The sequence below is a fragment of the Telmatherina bonti genome (assembly GCF_933228915.1).
Source record: "Telmatherina bonti genome assembly, chromosome: 23".
Taxonomy (NCBI): Eukaryota; Metazoa; Chordata; class Actinopteri; order Atheriniformes; family Telmatherinidae; genus Telmatherina; species Telmatherina bonti.
The window spans coordinates 32,675,560-32,698,673 of NC_136632.1; the positions used below are offsets into that span (position 1 = coordinate 32,675,560).

The following is a 23,114-nucleotide window of genomic DNA, read 5'->3' on the forward strand; positions in this document are numbered from 1 at the left end:
TCTCTACAGGTGTGTGTTCTCTACAGGTGTGTGTTCTCTACAGGTGTGTGTTCTCTACAGGTGTGTGTCGTGTGCAGGTGTGTGTTCTCTACACGTGAGTGTTCTCTACACGTGAGTGTTCTCTACAGGTGTGTGTTCTCTACACGTGAGTGTTCTCTACAGGTGTGTGTCGTGTGCAGGTGTGTGTTCTCTACACGTGAGTGTTCTCTACACGTGAGTGTTCTCTACAGGTGTGTGTCGTGTGCAGGTGTGTGTTCTCTACACGTGAGTGTTCTCTACACGTGAGTGTTCTCTACAGGTGTGTGTTCTCTACAGGTGTGTGTTCTCTACAGGTGTGTGTTCTCTACACGTGAGTGTTCTCTACAGGTGTGTGTCGTGTGCAGGTGTGTGTTCTCTACACGTGAGTGTTCTCTACACGTGAGTGTTCTCTACAGGTGTGTGTCGTGTGCAGGTGTGTGTTCTCTACAGGTGTGTGCTCTCTACACGTGAGTGTTCTCCACAGGTGTGTGTCGTGTGCAGGTGTGTGTTCTCTACACGTGAGTGTTCTCTACACGTGAGTGTTCTCTACAGGTGTGTGTCGTGTGCAGGTGTGTGTTCTCTACAGGTGTGTGCTCTCTACACGTGAGTGTTCTCCACAGGTGTGTGTTGTGTGCAGGTGTGGGGCCTTACGGGGCCTGGGTCCTGGTCGTGTACTCTCTGAACTCGCTGTCATGGACGGTAAAATAAGGACGAAAGTCGCAGCAGAACTTCAGAGGACTGACGGCGCTGAGGGAGGACACGCCCACACACACCGTCAGCTCAGCAAGAATCAAACACTGCCCTGTGATTGGACGATGCTCCGCTACCTGATGAGAGCTAGCACGGTCTCCGAGCAGACGCTTGGAGACGCTGCCATGACAACCAGCGGCTCCCCGAGCAGGGTAAGCTCCCACAGCATCTGCAGGTGGATCAGAACTGACTGGAAACACCTGAGCAGGTGAGACAGGTGTGTTTAGATCCACACAGGGGAACCAGGATCAGGTGTAGAACCAGGCAGCAAGTCCAACCTGAACAGGTCCGGTTCATGGAGCGTGGGCAGCAGCATGGGTGCAGGCAGGACGGTCTGAGGAGAGAGCAGCTCGGTCATGAAGAGAACCGACGGGTCAGAACCCGACGGGTCAGAACCCGACGGGTCAGAGCCCGACGGGTCAGAGCCCCGACGGGTCAGAGCCCGACGGGTCAGAGCCCCGACGGGTCAGAGCCCGACGGGTCAGAGCCCCGACGGGTCAGAGCCCGACGGGTCAGAGCCCGACGGGTCAGAGCCCGACGGGTCAGAACCCGACGGGTCAGAGCCCGACGGGTCAGAGCCCTGACGGGTCAGAACCCGACGGGTCAGAGCCCGACGGGTCAGAGCCCGACGGGTCAGAGCCCCGACGGGTCAGAGCCCGACGGGTCAGAGCCCGACGGGTCAGAGCCCCGACGGGTCAGAACCCGACGGGTCAGAGCCCGACGGGTCAGAGCCCCACGGGTCAGAACCCGACGGGTCAGAGCCCGACGGGTCAGAGCCCCGACGGGTCAGAGCCCGACGGGTCAGAGCCCCGACGGTCAGAGCCCCGAACGGTCAGAGCCCCGACGGGTCAGAGCCCGACGGGTCAGAACCCCGAACGGTCAGAGCCCCGACGGGTCAGAGCCCCGAACGGTCAGAGCCCCGACGGGTCAGAGCCCCGACGGGTCAGAACCCGACGGGTCAGAGCCCCGACGGGTCAGAACCCGACGGGTCAGAGCCCCGACGGGTCAGAGCCCCGACGGGTCAGAGCCCGACGGGTCAGAGCCCGACGGGTCAGAGCCCCGACGGGTCAGAGCCCGACGGGTCAGAGCCCGACGGGTCAGAGCCCCACGGGTCAGAACCCGACGGGTCAGAGCCCGACGGGTCAGAGCCCGACGGGTCAGAACCCGACGGGTCAGAGCCCGACGGGTCAGAGCCCCGACGGGTCAGAGCCCGACGGGTCAGAGCCCCGACGGGTCAGAGCCCCGACGGTCAGAGCCCCGAACGGTCAGAGCCCCGACGGGTCAGAGCCCGACGGGTCAGAGCCCGACGGGTCAGAGCCCCGACGGGTCAGAACCCGACGGGTCAGAACCCGACGGGTCAGAACCCGACGGGTCAGAGCCCCGACGGGTCAGAACCCGACGGGTCAGAGCCCCGACGGGTCAGAGCCCGACGGGTCAGAGCCCCGACGGGTCAGAGCCCGACGGGTCAGAGCCCGACGGGTCAGAGCCCCGACGGGTCAGAGCCCGACGGTCAGAACCCGTCAGAACCCGACGGGTCAGAACCATGAGGTGGGGAACCGTTCTCACCTCTGAGGCGGGCTGGTGGACGGGACTTCCTCCTGGCTTGTCTGTCTTTGAAGGAATCCTCACCTGCAACATCAACATACGGGCGTCATCCATGATCATGCAGAACCAACATGGTCCAGGTGGGTTCGGACCCGGGTCATGCCTGGAACTTCTGTTTTCTGTCAGGTGAAACAGCTCTGCTCACCTGGCGGGTGGAAGGAAACCCCATGATGCCAGGTGCAGCAGGAGCAGCTCCGTCCGTACCGAGGAGTCGTGCTCAAACTGAGACCACGTGGACTCACCTGGAAGTCATGACCCTCTCCCCCCTTACCTATGAGCCACACCCCACTCTCTCTCACCTGCAGGACAACACCCATCACAGGTAAGTTCAGGGTCAATCCAGGTGTGGATTCAGGCCACTGATTGATCTCATTGCACACTGAAGGGAGGAGTAACACATGAAGAAGAAGGAGTACATAAGAACACTGATTGGCTGTGGCTTATGATGTCATCATTACATCATCACCTGTTTCCAGACAAGGCTCCAGCTTCTCAAAAAACTCAGGTGCGATGATCTGCAGCAGCGAGTAGAACAGGTGCATGTATGGTAACCTGGACACCAGCACCAGGGACTGAAACAGAGTCACATGACCGTTACATGACTGTCACATGGCCGGTTACATGACCGTCACATGACGAGGCCTGTCACATGGCCGTCACATGGCCGTCACATGACTGCCACATGACTGTCACATGACTGTCACATGGCCGTCACGACTGTCACATGGCCGTCACATGACTGTCACATGACTGTCACATGACTGTCACATGGCCGTCACATGGCCGGTTACATGACCGTCACATGACGAGGCCTGTCACATGGCCGTCACATGGCCGTCACATGACGAGGCCTGTCACATGGCCGTCACATGGCCGGTTACATGACCGTCACATGACGAGGCCTGTCACATGGCCGTCACATGACTGTCACATGACGAGGCCTGTCACATGGCTGTCACATGGCCGCCACATGACTGTCACATGACGAGGCCTGTCACATGACTGTCACATGGCCGTCACATGGCCGTCACATGACTGTCACATGGCCGTCACATGGCCGTCACATGACCGTCACATGACCGCCACATGACCGTCACATGGCTGCCACATGACTGTCACATGGCCGTCACATGGCCGCCACATGACTGTCACATGGCCGTCACATGGCCGCCACATGACTGTCACATGACTGTCACATGGCCGTCACATGGCCGTCACATGGCCGTCACATGACCGTCACATGACCGCCACATGACTGTCACATGGCCGTCACATGGCCGTCACATGACTGTCACATGGCCGTCACATGGCCGTCACATGGCCGTCACATGACCGTCACATGACCGCCACATGACCGTCACATGACTGTCACATGACTGTCACATGGCCGCCACATGACTGTCACATGACTGTCACATGGCCGTCACATGGCCGCCACATGACTGTCACATGACTGTCACATGACCGCCACATGACGAGGCCTGTCACATGGCTGTCACATGGCCGCCACATGACTGTCACATGACTGTCACATGACCGTCACATGACGAGGCCTGTCACATGACTGTCACATGGCCGTCACATGGCCGTCACATGGCCGCCACATGACTGTCACATGACTGTCACATGACCGTCACATGACGAGGCCTGTCACATGACTGTCACATGGCTGTCACATGACTGTCACATGACCGTCACATGACGAGGCCTGTCACATGGCTGTCACATGGCCGCCACATGACTGTCACATGACTGTCACATGACCGTCACATGACGAGGCCTGTCACATGACTGTCACATGACCGCCACATGACTGTCACATGGCCGTCACATGGCCGTCACATGACCGTCATATGACGAGGCCTGTCACATGGCCGTCACATGGCCGTCACATGGCTGTCACATGGCCGTCACATGACCGTCACATGACGAGGCCTGTCACATGGCCGTCACATGGCCGCCACATGACCGTCACATGACGAGGCCTGTCACATGGCCGTCACATGGCCGCCACATGACTGTCACATGACCGTCACATGGCCGTCACATGACCGTCACATGACGAGGCCTGTCACATGGCTGTCACATGACCGCCACATGACTGTCACATGGCCGTCACATGACCGTCACATGACGAGGTCTGTCACATGACTGTCACATGGCCGTCACATGGCCGCCACATGGCCGCCACATGACTGTCACATGACTGTCACATGGCTGTCACATGGCCGTCACATGGCCGCCACATGACTGTCACATGACTGTCACATGACCGTCACATGACGAGGCCTGTCACATGACTGTCACATGGCCGTCACATGGCCGCCACATGACTGTCACATGACTGTCACATGGCTGTCACATGGCCGTCACATGGCCGCCACATGACTGTCACATGACTGTCACCAGACCGTCACATGACGAGGCCTGTCACATGACTGTCACATGGCTGTCACATGACTGTCACATGACCGTCACATGACGAGGCCTGTCACATGACTGTCACATGGCTGTCACATGGCCGTCACATGACTGTCACATGACTGTCACATGACCGTCACATGACGAGGCCTGTCACATGACTGTCACATGACCGCCACATGACTGTCACATGGCCGTCACATGACCGTCACATGACGAGGCCTGTCACATGACTGTCACATGGCCGTCACATGGCCGCCACATGACTGTCACATGGCTGTCACATGGCCGTCACATGACTGTCACATGACGAGGCCTGTCACATGGCCGTCACATGGCCGCCACATGACGAGGCCTGTCACATGGCCGTCACATGGCCGCCACATGACTGTCACATGACTGTCACATGGCCGTCACATGGCCGCCACATGACTGTCACATGACTGTCACATGGCTGTCACATGACTGTCACATGGCCGCCACATGACTGTCACATGACTGTCACATGGCCGTCACATGGCCGTCACATGACGAGGCCTGTCACATGGCTGTCACGACTGCCACATGACTGTCACATGGCCGTCACATGGCCGTCACATGGCCGTCACATGACGAGGCCTGTCACATGGCTGTCACATGACTGCCACATGGCCGTCACATGGCCGTCACATGACCGTCACATGACGAGGCCTGTCACATGGCCGTCACATGGCCGCCACATGACTGTCACATGACGAGGCCTGTCACATGACTGTCACATGGCCGTCACATGACTGTCACATGGCCGTCACATGGCCGTCACATGACCGTCACGTGACGAGGCCTGTCACATGGCCGTCACATGGCCGTCACATGACTGTCACATGGCCGTCACATGGCCGTCACATGACGAGGCCTGTCACATGGCTGTCACATGACCGCCACATGACTGTCACATGGCCGTCACATGACCGTCACATGACGAGGCCTGTCACATGGCCGTCACATGGCCGTCACATGACCGTCACATGACGAGGCCCGTCACATGGCCGTCACATGGCCGCCACATGACTGTCACATGACCGCCACATGACTGTCACATGGCCGTCACATGACCGTCACATGACGAGGCCTGTCACATGGCCGTCACATGGCCGTCACATGACTGTCACATGGCCGTCACATGGCCGTCACATGACGAGGCCTGTCACATGGCTGTCACATGACCGCCACATGACTGTCACATGGCCGTCACATGACCGTCACATGACGAGGCCTGTCACATGGCCGTCACATGGCCGTCACATGACCGTCACATGACGAGGCCCGTCACATGGCCGTCACATGGCCGCCACATGACTGTCACATGACCGCCACATGACTGTCACATGGCCGTCACATGACCGTCACATGACGAGGCCTGTCACATGGCCGTCACATGACCGTCACATGACGAGGCCTGTCACATGGCCGTCACATGGCCGCCACATGACTGTCACATGACTGTCACATGGCTGTCACATGGCTGTCACATGGCTGTCACATGGCCGTCACATGGCCGTCACATGGCTGTGATGGTGGACCGTGGGAAAATGGAGCCAGCTGGACGTGTTAACGTGGCGTTAATTATTGCATCAGACCTAAACATGGCATCAGCAGCCAGTTACCTTCTGGAAGTATCCTCTCCTCACAGAGACGTCCTTCACCTGCCTGAAGTAGACGTAGCCGAAGAAATACGCCGTTTCTCTCTGCAGACAAGACATGACGTCACACCTGCCTCCTGCGGTGACGGAGCATCACATGACTGCAGGTTCCAGGTGTGTCCTCTCACCTGAAGGGTCATGGGGGCGTTCCTGTTGTAGACCAGGTCTCTGGCCTCCCGGCGGCCGACCGACTGACGGAACCTGAAGCTGAACTGCGTGTCTCCAAGGCATCCTGGGAAATCATAGCGACCAGATGAGCTCCACCCCTAACCTTCTACCTGTTGGGAATTACCTGCATTTACCTGAGTACGAGTCGGGGAAGGACAGGTAGCAGATGCTTGTTTTCTGCCGACATGGCAACAGATTAGTTTCTGACCAATCAGAAGCATTTAAAGAGTTAAATATTGATCACCTCTTTCTCTGTCAGCCGGGCGTGTTGAGGAAACACCGTCTGGGTGGAAAGGACACCGTTACTGCCTCCACCCACACCCCTCCAACCACACACCTCCACCCACACACCTCCATCCAAACACCTCTCCATCCACACACCTCTCCACCCACACACCTCCACCCACACCCCTCCACCCACACACCTCCATCCAAACACCTCTCCATCCACACACCTCTCCACCCACACACCTCCACCCACACCCCTCCACCCACACACCTCCACCCACACACCTCCATCCAAACACCTCTCCATCCACACACCTCTCCACCCACACACACCTCCACCCACACACCTCCATCCAAACACCTCCATCCACACAGCTCTCCATCCACACACCTCTCCACCCACACACCTCCACCCACACACACCTCCATCCACACACACCTCCACCCACACACCTCCACCCACACACACCTCCATCCACACACCTCCACCCACACACCTCCACCCACACACCTCCATCCACACACCTCCACCCACACACCTCCACCCACACACACCTCCATCCAAACACACCTCCATCCACACACCTCTCCATCCAAACACCTCCACCCACACACCTCCACCCACACACCTCCACCCACACACCTCCACCCACACACACCTCCATCCACACACCTTAACCCACACACCTCCACCCACACACCTCCACCCACACACCTCCACCCACACACCTCCATCCAAACACCTCCATCCAAACACACCTCCATCCACACACCTCTCCATCCACACACCTCCACCCACACACCTCCACCCACACACCTCCATCCAAACACACCTCCATCCACACACCTCTCCATCCACACACCTCCACCCACACACCTCCACCCACACACACCTCCACCCACACACCTCCACCCACACACACCTCCATCCACACCCCTCCACCCACACACCTCCATCCAAACACCTCTCCATCCACACACCTCCACCCACACCCCTCCACCCACACACCTCCATCCAAACACCTCCATCCACACAGCTCTCCATCCACACACCTCTCCACCCACACACCTCCACCCACACACACCTCCATCCACACACACCTCCACCCACACACCTCCACCCACACACACCTCCACCCACACACCTCCACCCACACACCTCCATCCAAACACACCTCCATCCACACACCTCTCCATCCAAACACCTCCACCCACACACCTCCACCCACACACCTCCATCCAAACACCTCCATCCAAACACACCTCCATCCACACACCTCTCCATCCACACACCTCCACCCACACACCTCCACCCAAACACCTCCATCCAAACACACCTCCATCCACACACCTCTCCACCCACACACCTCCACCCACACACCTCCATCCAAACACCTCCATCCACACACACCTCCACCCACACACCTCCACCCACACACACCTCCATCCACACACCTCCACCCACACACCTCCACCCACACACCTCCATCCACACACCTCCATCCACACACCTCTCCACCCACACACCTCCACCCACACACCTCCATCCACACACCTCCACCCACACACCTCCATCCAAACACCTCCATCCAAACACCTCTCCATCCACACACCTCTCCACCCACACACCTCCACCCACACCCCTCCACCCACACACCTCCATCCAAACACCTCCATCCACACAGCTCTCCATCCACACACCTCTCCACCCACACACCTCCACCCACACACACCTCCATCCACACACACCTCCACCCAAACACCTCCACCCACACACACCTCCATCCACACACCTCCACCCACACACCTCCACCCACACACCTCCATCCAAACACACCTCCATCCACACACCTCTCCATCCAAACACCTCCACCCACACACCTCCACCCACACACCTCCACCCACACACCTCCATCCAAACACCTCCATCCAAACACACCTCCATCCACACACCTCTCCACCCACACACCTCCACCCACACACCTCCATCCAAACACCTCCATCCAAACACACCTCCATCCACACACCTCTCCATCCACACACCTCCACCCACACACCTCCACCCACACACACCTCCACCCACACACCTCCACCCACACACACCTCCATCCACACACCTCCACCCACACACCTCCATCCAAACACCTCCATCCAAACACACCTCCATCCACACACCTCTCCATCCACACACCTCCACCCACACACCTCCACCCACACACACCTCCACCCACACACACCTCCACCCACACACCTCCACCCACACACCTCCATCCACACACCTCTCCATCCAAACACCTCCACCCACACACCTCCACCCACACACCTCCATCCACACACCTCCACCCACACACCTCCATCCAAACACCTCCATCCAAACACACCTCCATCCACACACCTCTCCATCCACACACCTCCACCCACACACCTCCACCCACACACCTCCATCCAAACACACCTCCATCCACACACCTCTCCATCCACACACCTCCACCCACACACCTCCACCCACACACACCTCCACCCACACACCTCCATCCAAACACCTCCATCCAAACACACCTCCATCCACACACCTCTCCATCCACACACCTCCACCCACACACCTCCACCCACACACCTCCATCCACACACACCTCCACCCACACACACCTCCATCCACACACCTCCACCCACACACCTCCACCCACACACACCTCCATCCACACACACCTCCATCCACACCCCTCCACCCACACACCTCCACCCACACACCTCCATCCAAACACCTCCATCCACACACACCTTCATCCACACACCTCCACCCACACACCTCCATCCAAAAACCTCCATCCACACACCTCTCCATCCACACACCTCCACCCACACACCTCCACCCACACACCTCCATCCACACACACCTCCACCCACACACCTCCACCCACACACCTCCATCCACACACACCTCCATCCACACACCTCCACCCACACACCTCCATCCAAACACACCTCCATCCACACACCTCCATCCAAACACACCTCCATCCACACACCTCCACCCACACACCTCCACCCACACACCTCCACCCACACACCTCCATCCAAACACCTCCATCCAAACACACCTCCATCCACACACCTCTCCATCCACACACCTCCACCCACACACCTCCATCCAAACACCTCCATCCAAACACACCTCCATCCACACACCTCTCCATCCACACACCTCCACCCACACACCTCCACCCACACACACCTCCATCCACACACACCTCCACCCACACACCTCCACCCACACACACCTCCATCCACACACCTCCACCCACACACCTCCATCCAAAACACCTCCATCCAAACACACCTCCATCCACACACCTCTCCATCCACACACCTCCACCCACACACCTCCACCCACACACCTCCATCCACACACACCTCCACCCACACACACCTCCATCCACACACCTCCACCCACACACACCTCCATCCACACACACCTCCATCCACACCCCTCCACCCACACACCTCCACCCACACACCTCCATCCACACCCCTCCACCCACACACCTCCACCCAAACACACCTCCATCCAAACACACCTCCACCCACACCCCTCCACCCACACACCTCCATCCACACACACCTCCATCCACACCCCTCCACCCACACACCTCCACCCACACACCTCCATCCAAACACCTCCATCCAAACACACCTCCACCCACACCCCTCCACCCACACACCTCCACCCAAACACACCTCCATCCAAACACAACTCCATCCACTCACCTCCATCCAAACACAACTCCATCCACTCACCTCCATCCACACACCTCCACCCACACACCTCCACCCAAACACACCTCCATCCACACACCTCCACCCACACACCTCCATCCAAACACACCTCCATCCACACACCTCCATCCAAACACACCTCCATCCACACACACCTCCATCCACACACCTCCACCCACACCCCTCCACCCACACACCTCCATCCAAACACACCTCCATCCAAACACACGTCCATCCACTCACCTCCATCCACACACCTCCACCCACACACCTCCACTCACACACCTCTATCCAAACACACCTCCACCCACACACCTCCACCCACACACCTCCATCCACACACCTCCACCCACACACCTCCATCCAAACACACCTCCATCCACACACCTCTCCATCCACACACCTCCACCCACACACCTCCACCCACACACACCTCCATCCACACACACCTCCACCCACACACACCTCCATCCACACACACCTCCACCCACACACCTCCATCCAAACACACCTCCACCCACACACCTCCACCCACACACACCTCCATCCACACACCTCCACCCACACACCTCCACCCACACACACCTCCATCCACACACCTCCATCCAAACACCTCCATCCAAACACACCTCCACCCACACCCCTCCACCCACACACCTCCATCCAAACACACCTCCATCCACACCCCTCCACCCACACACCACCCACACACACCTCCATCCAAACACAACTCCATCCACTCACCTCCATCCACACACCTCCACCCACAACCCTCCACCCACACACCTCCACCCAAACACACCTCCATCCAAACACACCTCCATCCACACACCTCCACCCACACACCTCCACCCACACACCTCCATCCAAACACACCTCCACCCACACCCCTCCACCAACATACCTCCACCCAAACACACCTCCATCCAAACACACCTCCATCCACTCACCTCCATCCACACACCTCCACCCACACACCTCCATCCAAACACACCTCCATCCAAACACACCTCCACCCACACACACCTCCATCCACACACCTCCACCCACACACACCTCCATCCACACACCTCCACCCACACACACCTCCATCCACACACCTCCATCCACACACACCTCCATCCACACACCTCCACCCACACCCCTCCACCCACACACACCTCCACCCACACACATCTCCATCAACACACCTCTGTCGTACCAACAGCACCTCCACCCTACCAACAGCATGTCCATCCACCCAACACGCACCTCCACCCTACCTGCACACGCCTCCATCCTACCAACACACACCTCCACCCTACCTGCACACGCCTCCATCCTACCAACACACACCTCCACCCTACCAACACACACCTCCATCCTACCAACACGCACCTCCACCAACCAACACACACCTCCACCCTACCTGCACACGCCTCCATCCTACCAATACGCACCTCCATCCTACCAACACACACCTCCACCCTACCAACACACGCCTCCATCCTACCAACACGCACCTCCATCCTACCAACACGCACCTCCACCAACCAACACACACCTCCACCCTACCAACACACACCTCCATCCTACCAACACACGCCTCCATCCTACCAACACACACCTCCATCCTACCAACACGCACCTCCACCAACCAACACACACCTCCATCCTACCAACACACACCTCCATCCTACCAACACACGCCTCCATCCTACCAACACACACCTCCATCCTACCAACACGCACCTCCACCAACCAACACACACCTCTATCCTACCAACACACGCCTCCATCCTACCAACACGCACCTCCATCCTACCAACACGCACCTCCACCAACCAACACACACCTCCATCCTACCAACACACGCCTCCATCCTACCAACACACGCCTCCATCCTACCAACACGCACCTCCACCAACCAACACACACCTCTATCCTACCAAAACACGCCTCCATCCTACCAACACGCACCTCCATCCTACCAACACGCACCTCCACCAACCAACACACTCCTCCATCCTACCAACACACACCTCCATCCTACCAACACACACCTCCATCCTACCAACACGCACCTCCACCAACCAACACACGCCTCCATCCTACCTGCACACGCCTCCATCCTACCAACACACACCTCCACCCTACCAACACACGCCTCCATCCTACCAACACGCACCTCCATCCTACCAACACGCACCTCCATCCTACCAACACACGCCTCCATCCTACCAACACGCACCTCCACCAACCAACACACACCTCCATCCTACCAACACACGCCTCCATCCTACCAACACGCACCTCCATCCTACCAACACGCCTCCATCCTACCAACACACGCCTCCATCCTACCAACACGCACCTCCACCGACCAACACGCACCTCGATCCTACCAACACACGCCTCCATCCTACCAACACGCACCTCCATCCTACCAACACGCACCTCCACCAACCAACACACACTTCCATCCTACCAACACGCACCTCCACCAACCAACACACACCTCCATCCTACCAAGACGCCTCCATCCTACCAACACACACCTCCATCCTACCAACACAAGCCTCCATCCTACCAACACACACCTCCACCCTACCAACACACACCTCCACCCTACCAACACACACCTACAAACTACCAACACACACCTCCACCCTACCTACACACGCCTCCATCCTACCAACACACACCTCCACCCTACAAACACACGCCTCCATCCTACCAACACACACCTCCATCCTACCAACACACGCCTCCATCCTACCAAATCACACCTCCACCCTACCAACACACGCCTCCATCCTACCAACACGCACCTCCATCCTACCTGCACGCACCTCCACCAACCAACACACACCTCCATCCTACCAACACGCACCTCCACCAACCAACACACACCTCATCCTACCAACACGCACCTCCACCAACCAACACACACCACCATCCTACCAACACGCACCTCCATCCTACCAACACGCACCTCCATCCTACCAACACGCACCACCATCCTACCAACACGCACCTCCATCCTACCAACACGCACCTCCATCCTACCAACACACGCCTCCATCCTACCAACACGCACCTCCACCGACCAACACACACCTCCATCCTACCAACACACACCACCATCCTACCAACACACACCTCTATCCTACCAACACGCACCTCCACCAACCAACACACACCTCCATCCTACCAACACACACCACCATCCTACCAACACGCACCTCCATCCTACCAACACGCACCTCCATCCTACCAACACACACCTACATCCTACCAACACACACCTCCATCCTACCAACACGCACCTCCATCCTACCAACACACACCTCCATCCTACCAACACACGCCTCCATCCTACCAACACGCACCTCCATCCTACCAACACGCACCTCCATCCTACCAACACACACCTCCATCCTACCAACACGCACCTCCACCAACCAACACACACCTCCATCCTACCAACACACACCTCCATCCTACCAACACACGCCTCCATCCTACCAACACACACCTCCATCCTACCAACACGCACCTCCACCAACCAACACACACCTCTATCCTACCAACACACGCCTCCATCCTACCAACACGCACCTCCATCCTACCAACACGCACCTCCACCAACCAACACACACCTCCATCCTACCAACACACGCCTCCATCCTACCAACACACGCCTCCATCCTACCAACACGCACCTCCACCAACCAACACACACCTCTATCCTACCAAAACACGCCTCCATCCTACCAACACGCACCTCCATCCTACCAACACGCACCTCCATCCTACCAACACGCACCTCCACCAACCAACACACTCCTCCATCCTACCAACACACGCCTCCATCCTACCAACACACACCTCCATCCTACCAACACGCACCTCCACCAACCAACACACGCCTCTATCCTACCTGCACACGCCTCCATCCTACCAACACACACCTCCACCCTACCAACACACGCCTCCATCCTACCAACACGCCCCACCATCCTACCAACACGCACCTCCATCCTACCAACACGCACCTCCATCCTACCAACACACGCCTCCATCCTACCAACACGCACCTCCACCAACCAACACACACCTCCATCCTACCAACACACGCCTCCATCCTACCAACACGCACCTCCATCCTACCAACACGCCTCCATCCTACCAACACACGCCTCCATCCTACCAACACGCACCTCCACCGACCAACACACACCTCCACCCTACCAACACACGCCTCCATCCTACCAACACGCACCTCCATCCTACCAACACGCACCTCCACCAACCAACACACACTTCCATCCTACCAACACGCACCTCCACCAACCAACACACACCTCCATCCTACCAAGACGCCTCCATCCTACCAACACACACCTCCATCCTACCAACACACGCCTCCATCCTACCAACACACACCTCCACCCTACCAACACACACCTCCACCCTACCAACACACACCTACAACCTACCAACACACACCTCCACCCTACCTACACACGCCTCCATCCTACCAACACACACCTCCACCCTACAAACACACGCCTCCATCCTACCAACACACACCTCCATCCTACCAACACACGCCTCCATCCTACCAAATCACACCTCCACCCTACCAACACACGCCTCCATCCTACCAACACGCACCTCCATCCTACCTGCACGCACCTCCACCAACCAACACACACCTCCATCCTACCAACACGCACCTCCACCAACCAACACACACCTCATCCTACCAACACGCACCTCCACCAACCAACACACACCACCATCCTACCAACACGCACCTCCATCCTACCAACACGCACCTCCATCCTACCAACACGCACCACCATCCTACCAACACGCACCTCCATCCTACCAACACACACCTCCATCCTACCAACACACGCCTCCATCCTACAACAACGCACCTCCACCCTACCAACACGCACCTCCATCCTACCAACACACGCCTCCATCCTACCAACACACACCTCCATCCTACCAACACACACCTCCATCCTACCAACACACGCCTCCATCCTACCAACACGCACCTCCACCGACCAACACACACCTCCATCCTACCAACACACACCACCATCCTACCAACACACACCTCCATCCTACCAACACGCACCTCCACCAACCAACACACACCTCCATCCTACCAACACACACCACCATCCTATCAACACGCACCTCCATCCTACCAACACGCACCTCCATCCTACCAACACACACCTACATCCTACCAACACACACCTCCATCCTACCAACACGCACCTCCATCCTACCAACACACACCTCCATCCTACCAACACACGCCTCCATCCTACCAACACGCACCTCCACCCTACCAACACGCACCTCCATCCTACCAACACACGCCTCCATCCTACCAACACGCACCTCCACCGACCAACACACACCTCCATCCTACCAACACTCACCACCATCCTACCAACACACACCTCCATCCTACCAACACGCACCTCCACCAACCAACACACACCTCCATCCTACCAACACACACCACCATCCTACCAACACGCACCTCCATCCTACCAACACGCACCTCCATCCTACCAACACGCACCACCATCCTACCAACACGCACCTCCATCCTACCAACACACACCTCCATCCTACCAACACACGCCTCCATCCTACCAACACACGCCTCCATCCTACCAACACGCACCTCCACCGACCAACACACACCTCCATCCTACCAACACACACCTCCACCCTACCAACACGCGCCTCCATCCTACCAACACGCACCTCCATCCTACCAACACGCACCTCCACCAACCAACACACACCTCCATCCTACCAACACGCACCTCCACCAACCAACACACACCTCCATCCTACCAACACACACCTCCATCCTACCAACACACACCTCCACCCTACCATCACACACCTCCACCCTACCAACAGCATGTCCATCCTACCAACACGCACCTCCACCCTACCAACACGCACCTCCATCCTACCAACACGCACCTCCATCCTACCAACACGCACCTCCACCCTACCAACATGCACCTCCATCCTACCAACACGCACCTCCACCCTACCAACACACACCTCCATCCTACCATCACACACATCCACCAATGAATAGCACCTCCACCGACCAACACACATCTCCATCCTACCAACACACACCACCATCCTACCAACACACACCTCCATCCTACCAACACGCACCTCCACCAACCAACACACACCTCCATCCTACCAACACACAACACCATCCTACCAACACGCACCTCCATCCTACCAACACGCACCTCCATCCTACCAACACGCACCACCATCATACCAACACGCACCTCCATCCTACCAACACACACCTCCATCCTACCAACACGCACCTCCACCAACCAACACACACCTCCATCCTACCAAGACGCCTCCATCCTACCAACACACACCTACATCCTACCAACACACACCTCCACCCTACCAACACTCACCACCATCCTACCAACACACACCTCCATCCTACCAACACACACCACCATCCTACCAACACGCACCTCCATCCTACCAACACGCACCTCGATCCTACCAACACGCACCACCATCCTACCAACACGCACCTCCATCCTACCAACACACACCTCCATCCTACCAACACGCACCTCCACCAACCAACACACACCTCCATCCTACCAAGACACCTCCATCCTACCAACACACACCTACATCCTACCAACACGCACCTACACCCTACCTGCACACACCTCCATCCTACCAACACGCACCTCCACCAACCAACACACACCTCCATCCTACCAACACACACCACCATCCTACCAACACGCACCTCCACCAACCAACACACACCTCCATCCTACCAACACGCACCTCCACCAACCAACACACACCTCCATCCTACCAACACGCACCTCCACCAACCAACACACGCCTCCATCCTACCAACACACGCCTCCATCCCACCAACATGCACCTCCACCAACTAACACACGCCTCCATCCTACCAACACACACCTCCATCCTACCAACACGCACCTCCACCAACCAACACACGCCTCCATCCTACCAACACACGCCTCCATCCCACCAACACGCACCTCCACCAACCAACACACACCTCCATCCTACCAACACACGCCTCCATCCTACCAACACGCACCTCCATCCTACCAACACGCACCTCCATCCTACCAACACACACCTCCATCCTACCAACACACACCTCCATCCTACCAACACACACCTCCACCCTACCATCACACACCTCCACCCTACCAACAGCATGTCCATCCTACCAACACGCACCTCCACCCTACCAACACGCACCTCCATCCTACCAACACGCACCTCCATCCTACCAACACGCACCTCCACCCTACCAACACACACCTCCATCCTACCATCACACACATCCACCAACGAACAGCACCTCCACCCTACCAACAGCATGTCCATCCTACCAACACGCACCTCCATCCTACCAACACGCACCTCCATCCTACCAACACGCACCTCCACCCTACCAACATGCACCTCCATCCTACCAACACACACCTCCATCCTACCAACACGCACCTCCATCCTACCAACACGCACCTACACCCTACCAACACACACCCCATCCTACCAACACGCACCTCCATCCTACCAACACGCACCTACAACCTACCAACACGCACCTCCATCCTACCAACACGCACCTACAACCTACCAACACACACCTCCATCCTACCAACACGCACCACCATCCTACCAACACGCACCTCCATCCTACCAACACACACCTCCATCCTACCAACACACGCCTCCATCCTACCAACACGCACCTCCACCAACCAACACACACCTCCATCCTACCAACACACGCCTCCATCCTACCAACACGCACCTCCACCGACCAACACACACCTCCATCCTACCAACACACACCTCCACCCTACCAACACACGCCTCCATCCTACCAACACGCACCTCCATCCTACCAACACGCACCTCCACCAACCAACACACACCTCCATCCTACCAACACACACCTCCATCCTACCAACACACACCTCCATCCTACCAACACGCACCTCCATCCTACCAACACACACCTCCATCCTACCAACACACACCTCCATCCTACCAACACGCACCTCCACCCTACCAACAGACACCTCCACCAACCAACACACACTTCCATCCTACCAACACACACCTCCATCCTACCAACACACACCTCCACCCTACCATCACACACCTCCACCCTACCAACAGCATGTCCATCCTACCAACACGCACCTCCATCCTACCAACACGCACCTCCACCCTACCAACATGCACCTCCATCCTACCAACACGCACCTCCACCCTACCAACACACACCTCCATCCTACCAACACACACATCCACCAACGAACAGCACCTCCACCCTACCAACAGCATGTCCATCCTACCAACACGCACCTCCATCCTACCAACACGCACCTCCATCCTACCAACACGCACCTCCACCCTACCAACATGCACCTCCATCCTACCAACACACACCTCCATCCTACCAACACGCACCTCCATCCTACCAACACGCACCTACACCCTACCAACACACACCCCATCCTACCAACACGCACCTCCATCCTACCAACACGTACCTACACCCTACCAACAGCCACCCCATCCTACCAACACGCACCTCCATCCTACCAACACGCACCTCCACCCTACCAACATGCACCTCCATCCTACCAACACACACCTCCATCCTACCAACACACACCTCCATCCTACCAACACACACCTCCATCCTACCAACACGCACCTCCACCCTACCAACAGACACCTCCACCAACCAACACACACTTCCATCCTACCAACACACACCTCCATCCTACCAACACACACCTCCACCCTACCAACACACACCTACATCCTACCAACACGCACCTACACCCTACCTGCACACACCTCCATCCTACCAACACGCACCTCTACCAACCAACACACACCTCCATCCTACCAACACACACCACCATCCTACCAACACGCACCTCCACCAACCAACACACACCTCCATCCTACCAACACGCACCTCCACCAACCAACACACACCTCCATCCTACCAACACGCACCTCCACCAACCAACACACGCCTCCATCCTACCAACACACGCCTCCATCCCACCAACATGCACCTCCACCAACTAACACACGCCTCCATCCTACCAACACACACCTCCATCCTACCAACACGCACCTCCACCAACCAACACACGCCTCCATCCTACCAACACACGCCTCCATCCCACCAACACGCACCTCCACCAACCAACACGCACCTCCATCCTACCAACACGCACCTCCACCCTGCCAACATGCACCTCCATCCTACCAACACACACCTCCATCCTACCAACACACACCTCCATCCTACCAACACACACCTCCATCCTACCAACACGCACCTCCACCCTACCAACAGACACCTCCACCAACCAACACACACTTCCATCCTACCAACACACACCTCCATCCTACCAACACACACCTCCACCCTACCAACACACACCTCCATCCTACCATCACACACATCCACCAACGAACAGCACCTCCACCCTACCTGCACACGTCTCCATCCTACCAACACGCACCTCCACCCTACCAACATGCACCTCCATCCTACCAACACGCACCTCCACCCTACCAACACACACCTCCATCCTACCATCACACACATCCACCAACGAACAGCACCTCCACCCTACCAACAGCATGTCCATCCTACCAACACGCACCTCAACAAACCAACAGCACCTACACCCTACCAACAGCCACCCCATCCTACCAACACGCACCTCCATCCTACCAACACGCACCTCCACCCTACCAACATGCACCTCCATCCTACCAACACGCACCTCCATCCTACCAACACGCACCTCCATCCTACCATCACACGCCTCCATCCTACCAACACGCACCTCCATCCTACCATCACACGCCTCCATCCTACCAACACGCACCTCAACAAACCAACAGCACCTACACCAACCAACAGCCACCCTATCCTACCAACACGCACCTCCACCCTGCCAACATGCACCTCCATCCTACCAACACGCACCTCCACCCTACCATCACACACATCCACCAACGAACAGCACCTCCACCAACCAACAGCCACCCCATCCTACCAACATGCACCTCCACCAACCAACAGCCACCCCATCCTACCAACATGCACCTCCACCCTACCAACACGCACCTCCATCCTACCATCACACGCCTCCATCCTACCAACACGCACCTCCATCCTACCATCACACGCCTCCATCCTACCAACACGCACCTCAACAAACCAACAGCACCTACACCAACCAACAGCCACCCTATCCTACCAACACGCACCTCCATCCTACCAACACGCACCTCCACCCTGCCAACATGCACCTCCATCCTACCAACACGCACCTCCACCCTACCATCACACACATCCACCAACGAACAGCACCTCCATCCTACCAACACGCACCTCCATCCTACCATCACACGCCTCCATCCTACCAACACGCACCTCCATCCTACCATCACACGCCTCCATCCTACCAACACGCACCTCAACAAACCAACAGCACCTACACCAACCAACAGCCACCCTATCCTACCAACACGCACCTCCATCCTACCAACACGCACCTCCACCCTGCCAACATGCACCTCCATCCTACCAACACGCACCTCCACCCTACCATCACACACATCCACCAACGAACAGCACCTCCACCGACCAACAGCCACCCCATCCTACCAACATGCACCTCCACCAACCAACAGCCACCCCATCCTACCAACATGCACCTCCACCCTACCAACACGCACCTCCATCCTACCAACACGCACCTCCACCCTGCCAACATGCACCTCCATCCTACCAACACGCACCTCCACCCTACCATCACACACATCCACCAACGAACAGCACCTCCATCCTACCAACACGCACCTCCATCCTACCATCACACGCCTCCATCCTACCAACACGCACCTCCATCCTACCATCACACGCCTCCATCCTACCAACACGCACCTCAACAAACCAACAGCACCTACACCAACCAACAGCCACCCTATCCTACCAACACGCACCTCCATCCTACCAACACGCACCTCCACCCTGCCAACATGCACCTCCATCCTACCAACACGCACCTCCACCCTACCATCACACACATCCACCAACGAACAGCACCTCCACCGACCAACAGCCACCCCATCCTACCAACATGCACCTCCACCAACCAACAGCCACCCCATCCTACCAACATGCACCTCCACCCTACCAACACGCACCTCCATCCTACCAACACGCACCTCCACCCTGCCAACATGCACCTCCATCCTACCAACACGCACCTCCACCCTACCATCACACACATCCACCAACGAACAGCACCTCCACCAACCAACAGCCACCCCATCCTACCAACACGCACCTCCACCCTACCATCACACACATCCACCAACGAACAGCACCTCCACCAACCAACAGCCACCCCATCCTACCAACATGCACCTCCACCAACCAACAGCCACCCCATCCTACCAACATGCACCTCCACCCTACCAACACGCACCTCCATCCTACCAACACGCACCTCCACCCTGCCAACATGCACCTCCATCCTACCAACATGCACCTCCATCCTACCAACACGCACCTCCACCCTACCATCACACACATCCACCAACGAACAGCACCTCCACCGACCAACAGCCACCCCATCCTACCAACATGCACCTCCACCAACCAACAGCCACCCCATCCTACCAACATGCACCTCCACCCTACCAACACGCACCTCCATCCTACCAACACGCACCTCCACCCTGCCAACATGCACCTCCATCCTACCAACACGCACCTCCACCCTACCATCACACACATCCACCAACGAACAGCACCTCCACCAACCAACAGCCACCCCATCCTACCAACACGCACCTCCACCCTACCATCACACACATCCACCAACGAACAGCACCTCCACCAACCAACAGCCACCCCATCCTACCAACATGCACCTCCACCAACCAACAGCCACCCCATCCTACCAACATGCACCTCCACCCTACCAACACGCACCTCCATCCTACCAACACGCACCTCCACCCTCCGCTGGAGGATGGAGTTCCATCATGAAGCTAAGGATGCTAAGCTACCTCCATGGCTTGTCCCAACTCCAGGTCGAAGGTAACCACACACACGCATTCCAGCCACGAGGAGAAGCGTGCCCATGCGCCCTGGCTGTCCCCGCCGTCCGCCGCGCCCTCGTCCCGAATAGAAGCGGAACCGTCCAGTGGGTTCATAGCTGAGGAATGCAGCACCGGTCCAGTCTCCGGTTCTTCATCAGCAGCAGGTGCAGACAGCAGGAGGCTCCCCCTGGAGGACGGGCGAAGAACTGCAGGCAGCAT

The 23,114-nt window shown here is 57.4% G+C and overlaps 1 protein-coding gene across 1 annotated transcript in view; it reads right to left on the reverse strand.

Annotated features, from left to right (window-relative positions):
• The window catches only part of dennd6b (DENN/MADD domain containing 6B), a gene marked incomplete at its 5' end in the record, with an annotated part of 177,270 nt that extends 154,156 nt beyond the window's left edge, over positions 1–23,114 (reverse strand). The window contains 11 exons of the mRNA XM_079263437.1: positions 670–765; positions 846–968; positions 1,047–1,102; positions 2,335–2,397; positions 2,673–2,752; positions 2,840–2,945; positions 6,441–6,521; positions 6,605–6,708; positions 6,779–6,821; positions 6,889–6,927; positions 22,863–23,114. Coding sequence (XP_079119563.1) covers positions 670–765; positions 846–968; positions 1,047–1,102; positions 2,335–2,397; positions 2,673–2,752; positions 2,840–2,945; positions 6,441–6,521; positions 6,605–6,708; positions 6,779–6,821; positions 6,889–6,927; positions 22,863–23,114 — 1,043 coding nt within the window. The remainder of the gene's footprint in view (positions 1–669; positions 766–845; positions 969–1,046; positions 1,103–2,334; positions 2,398–2,672; positions 2,753–2,839; positions 2,946–6,440; positions 6,522–6,604; positions 6,709–6,778; positions 6,822–6,888; positions 6,928–22,862) is intronic.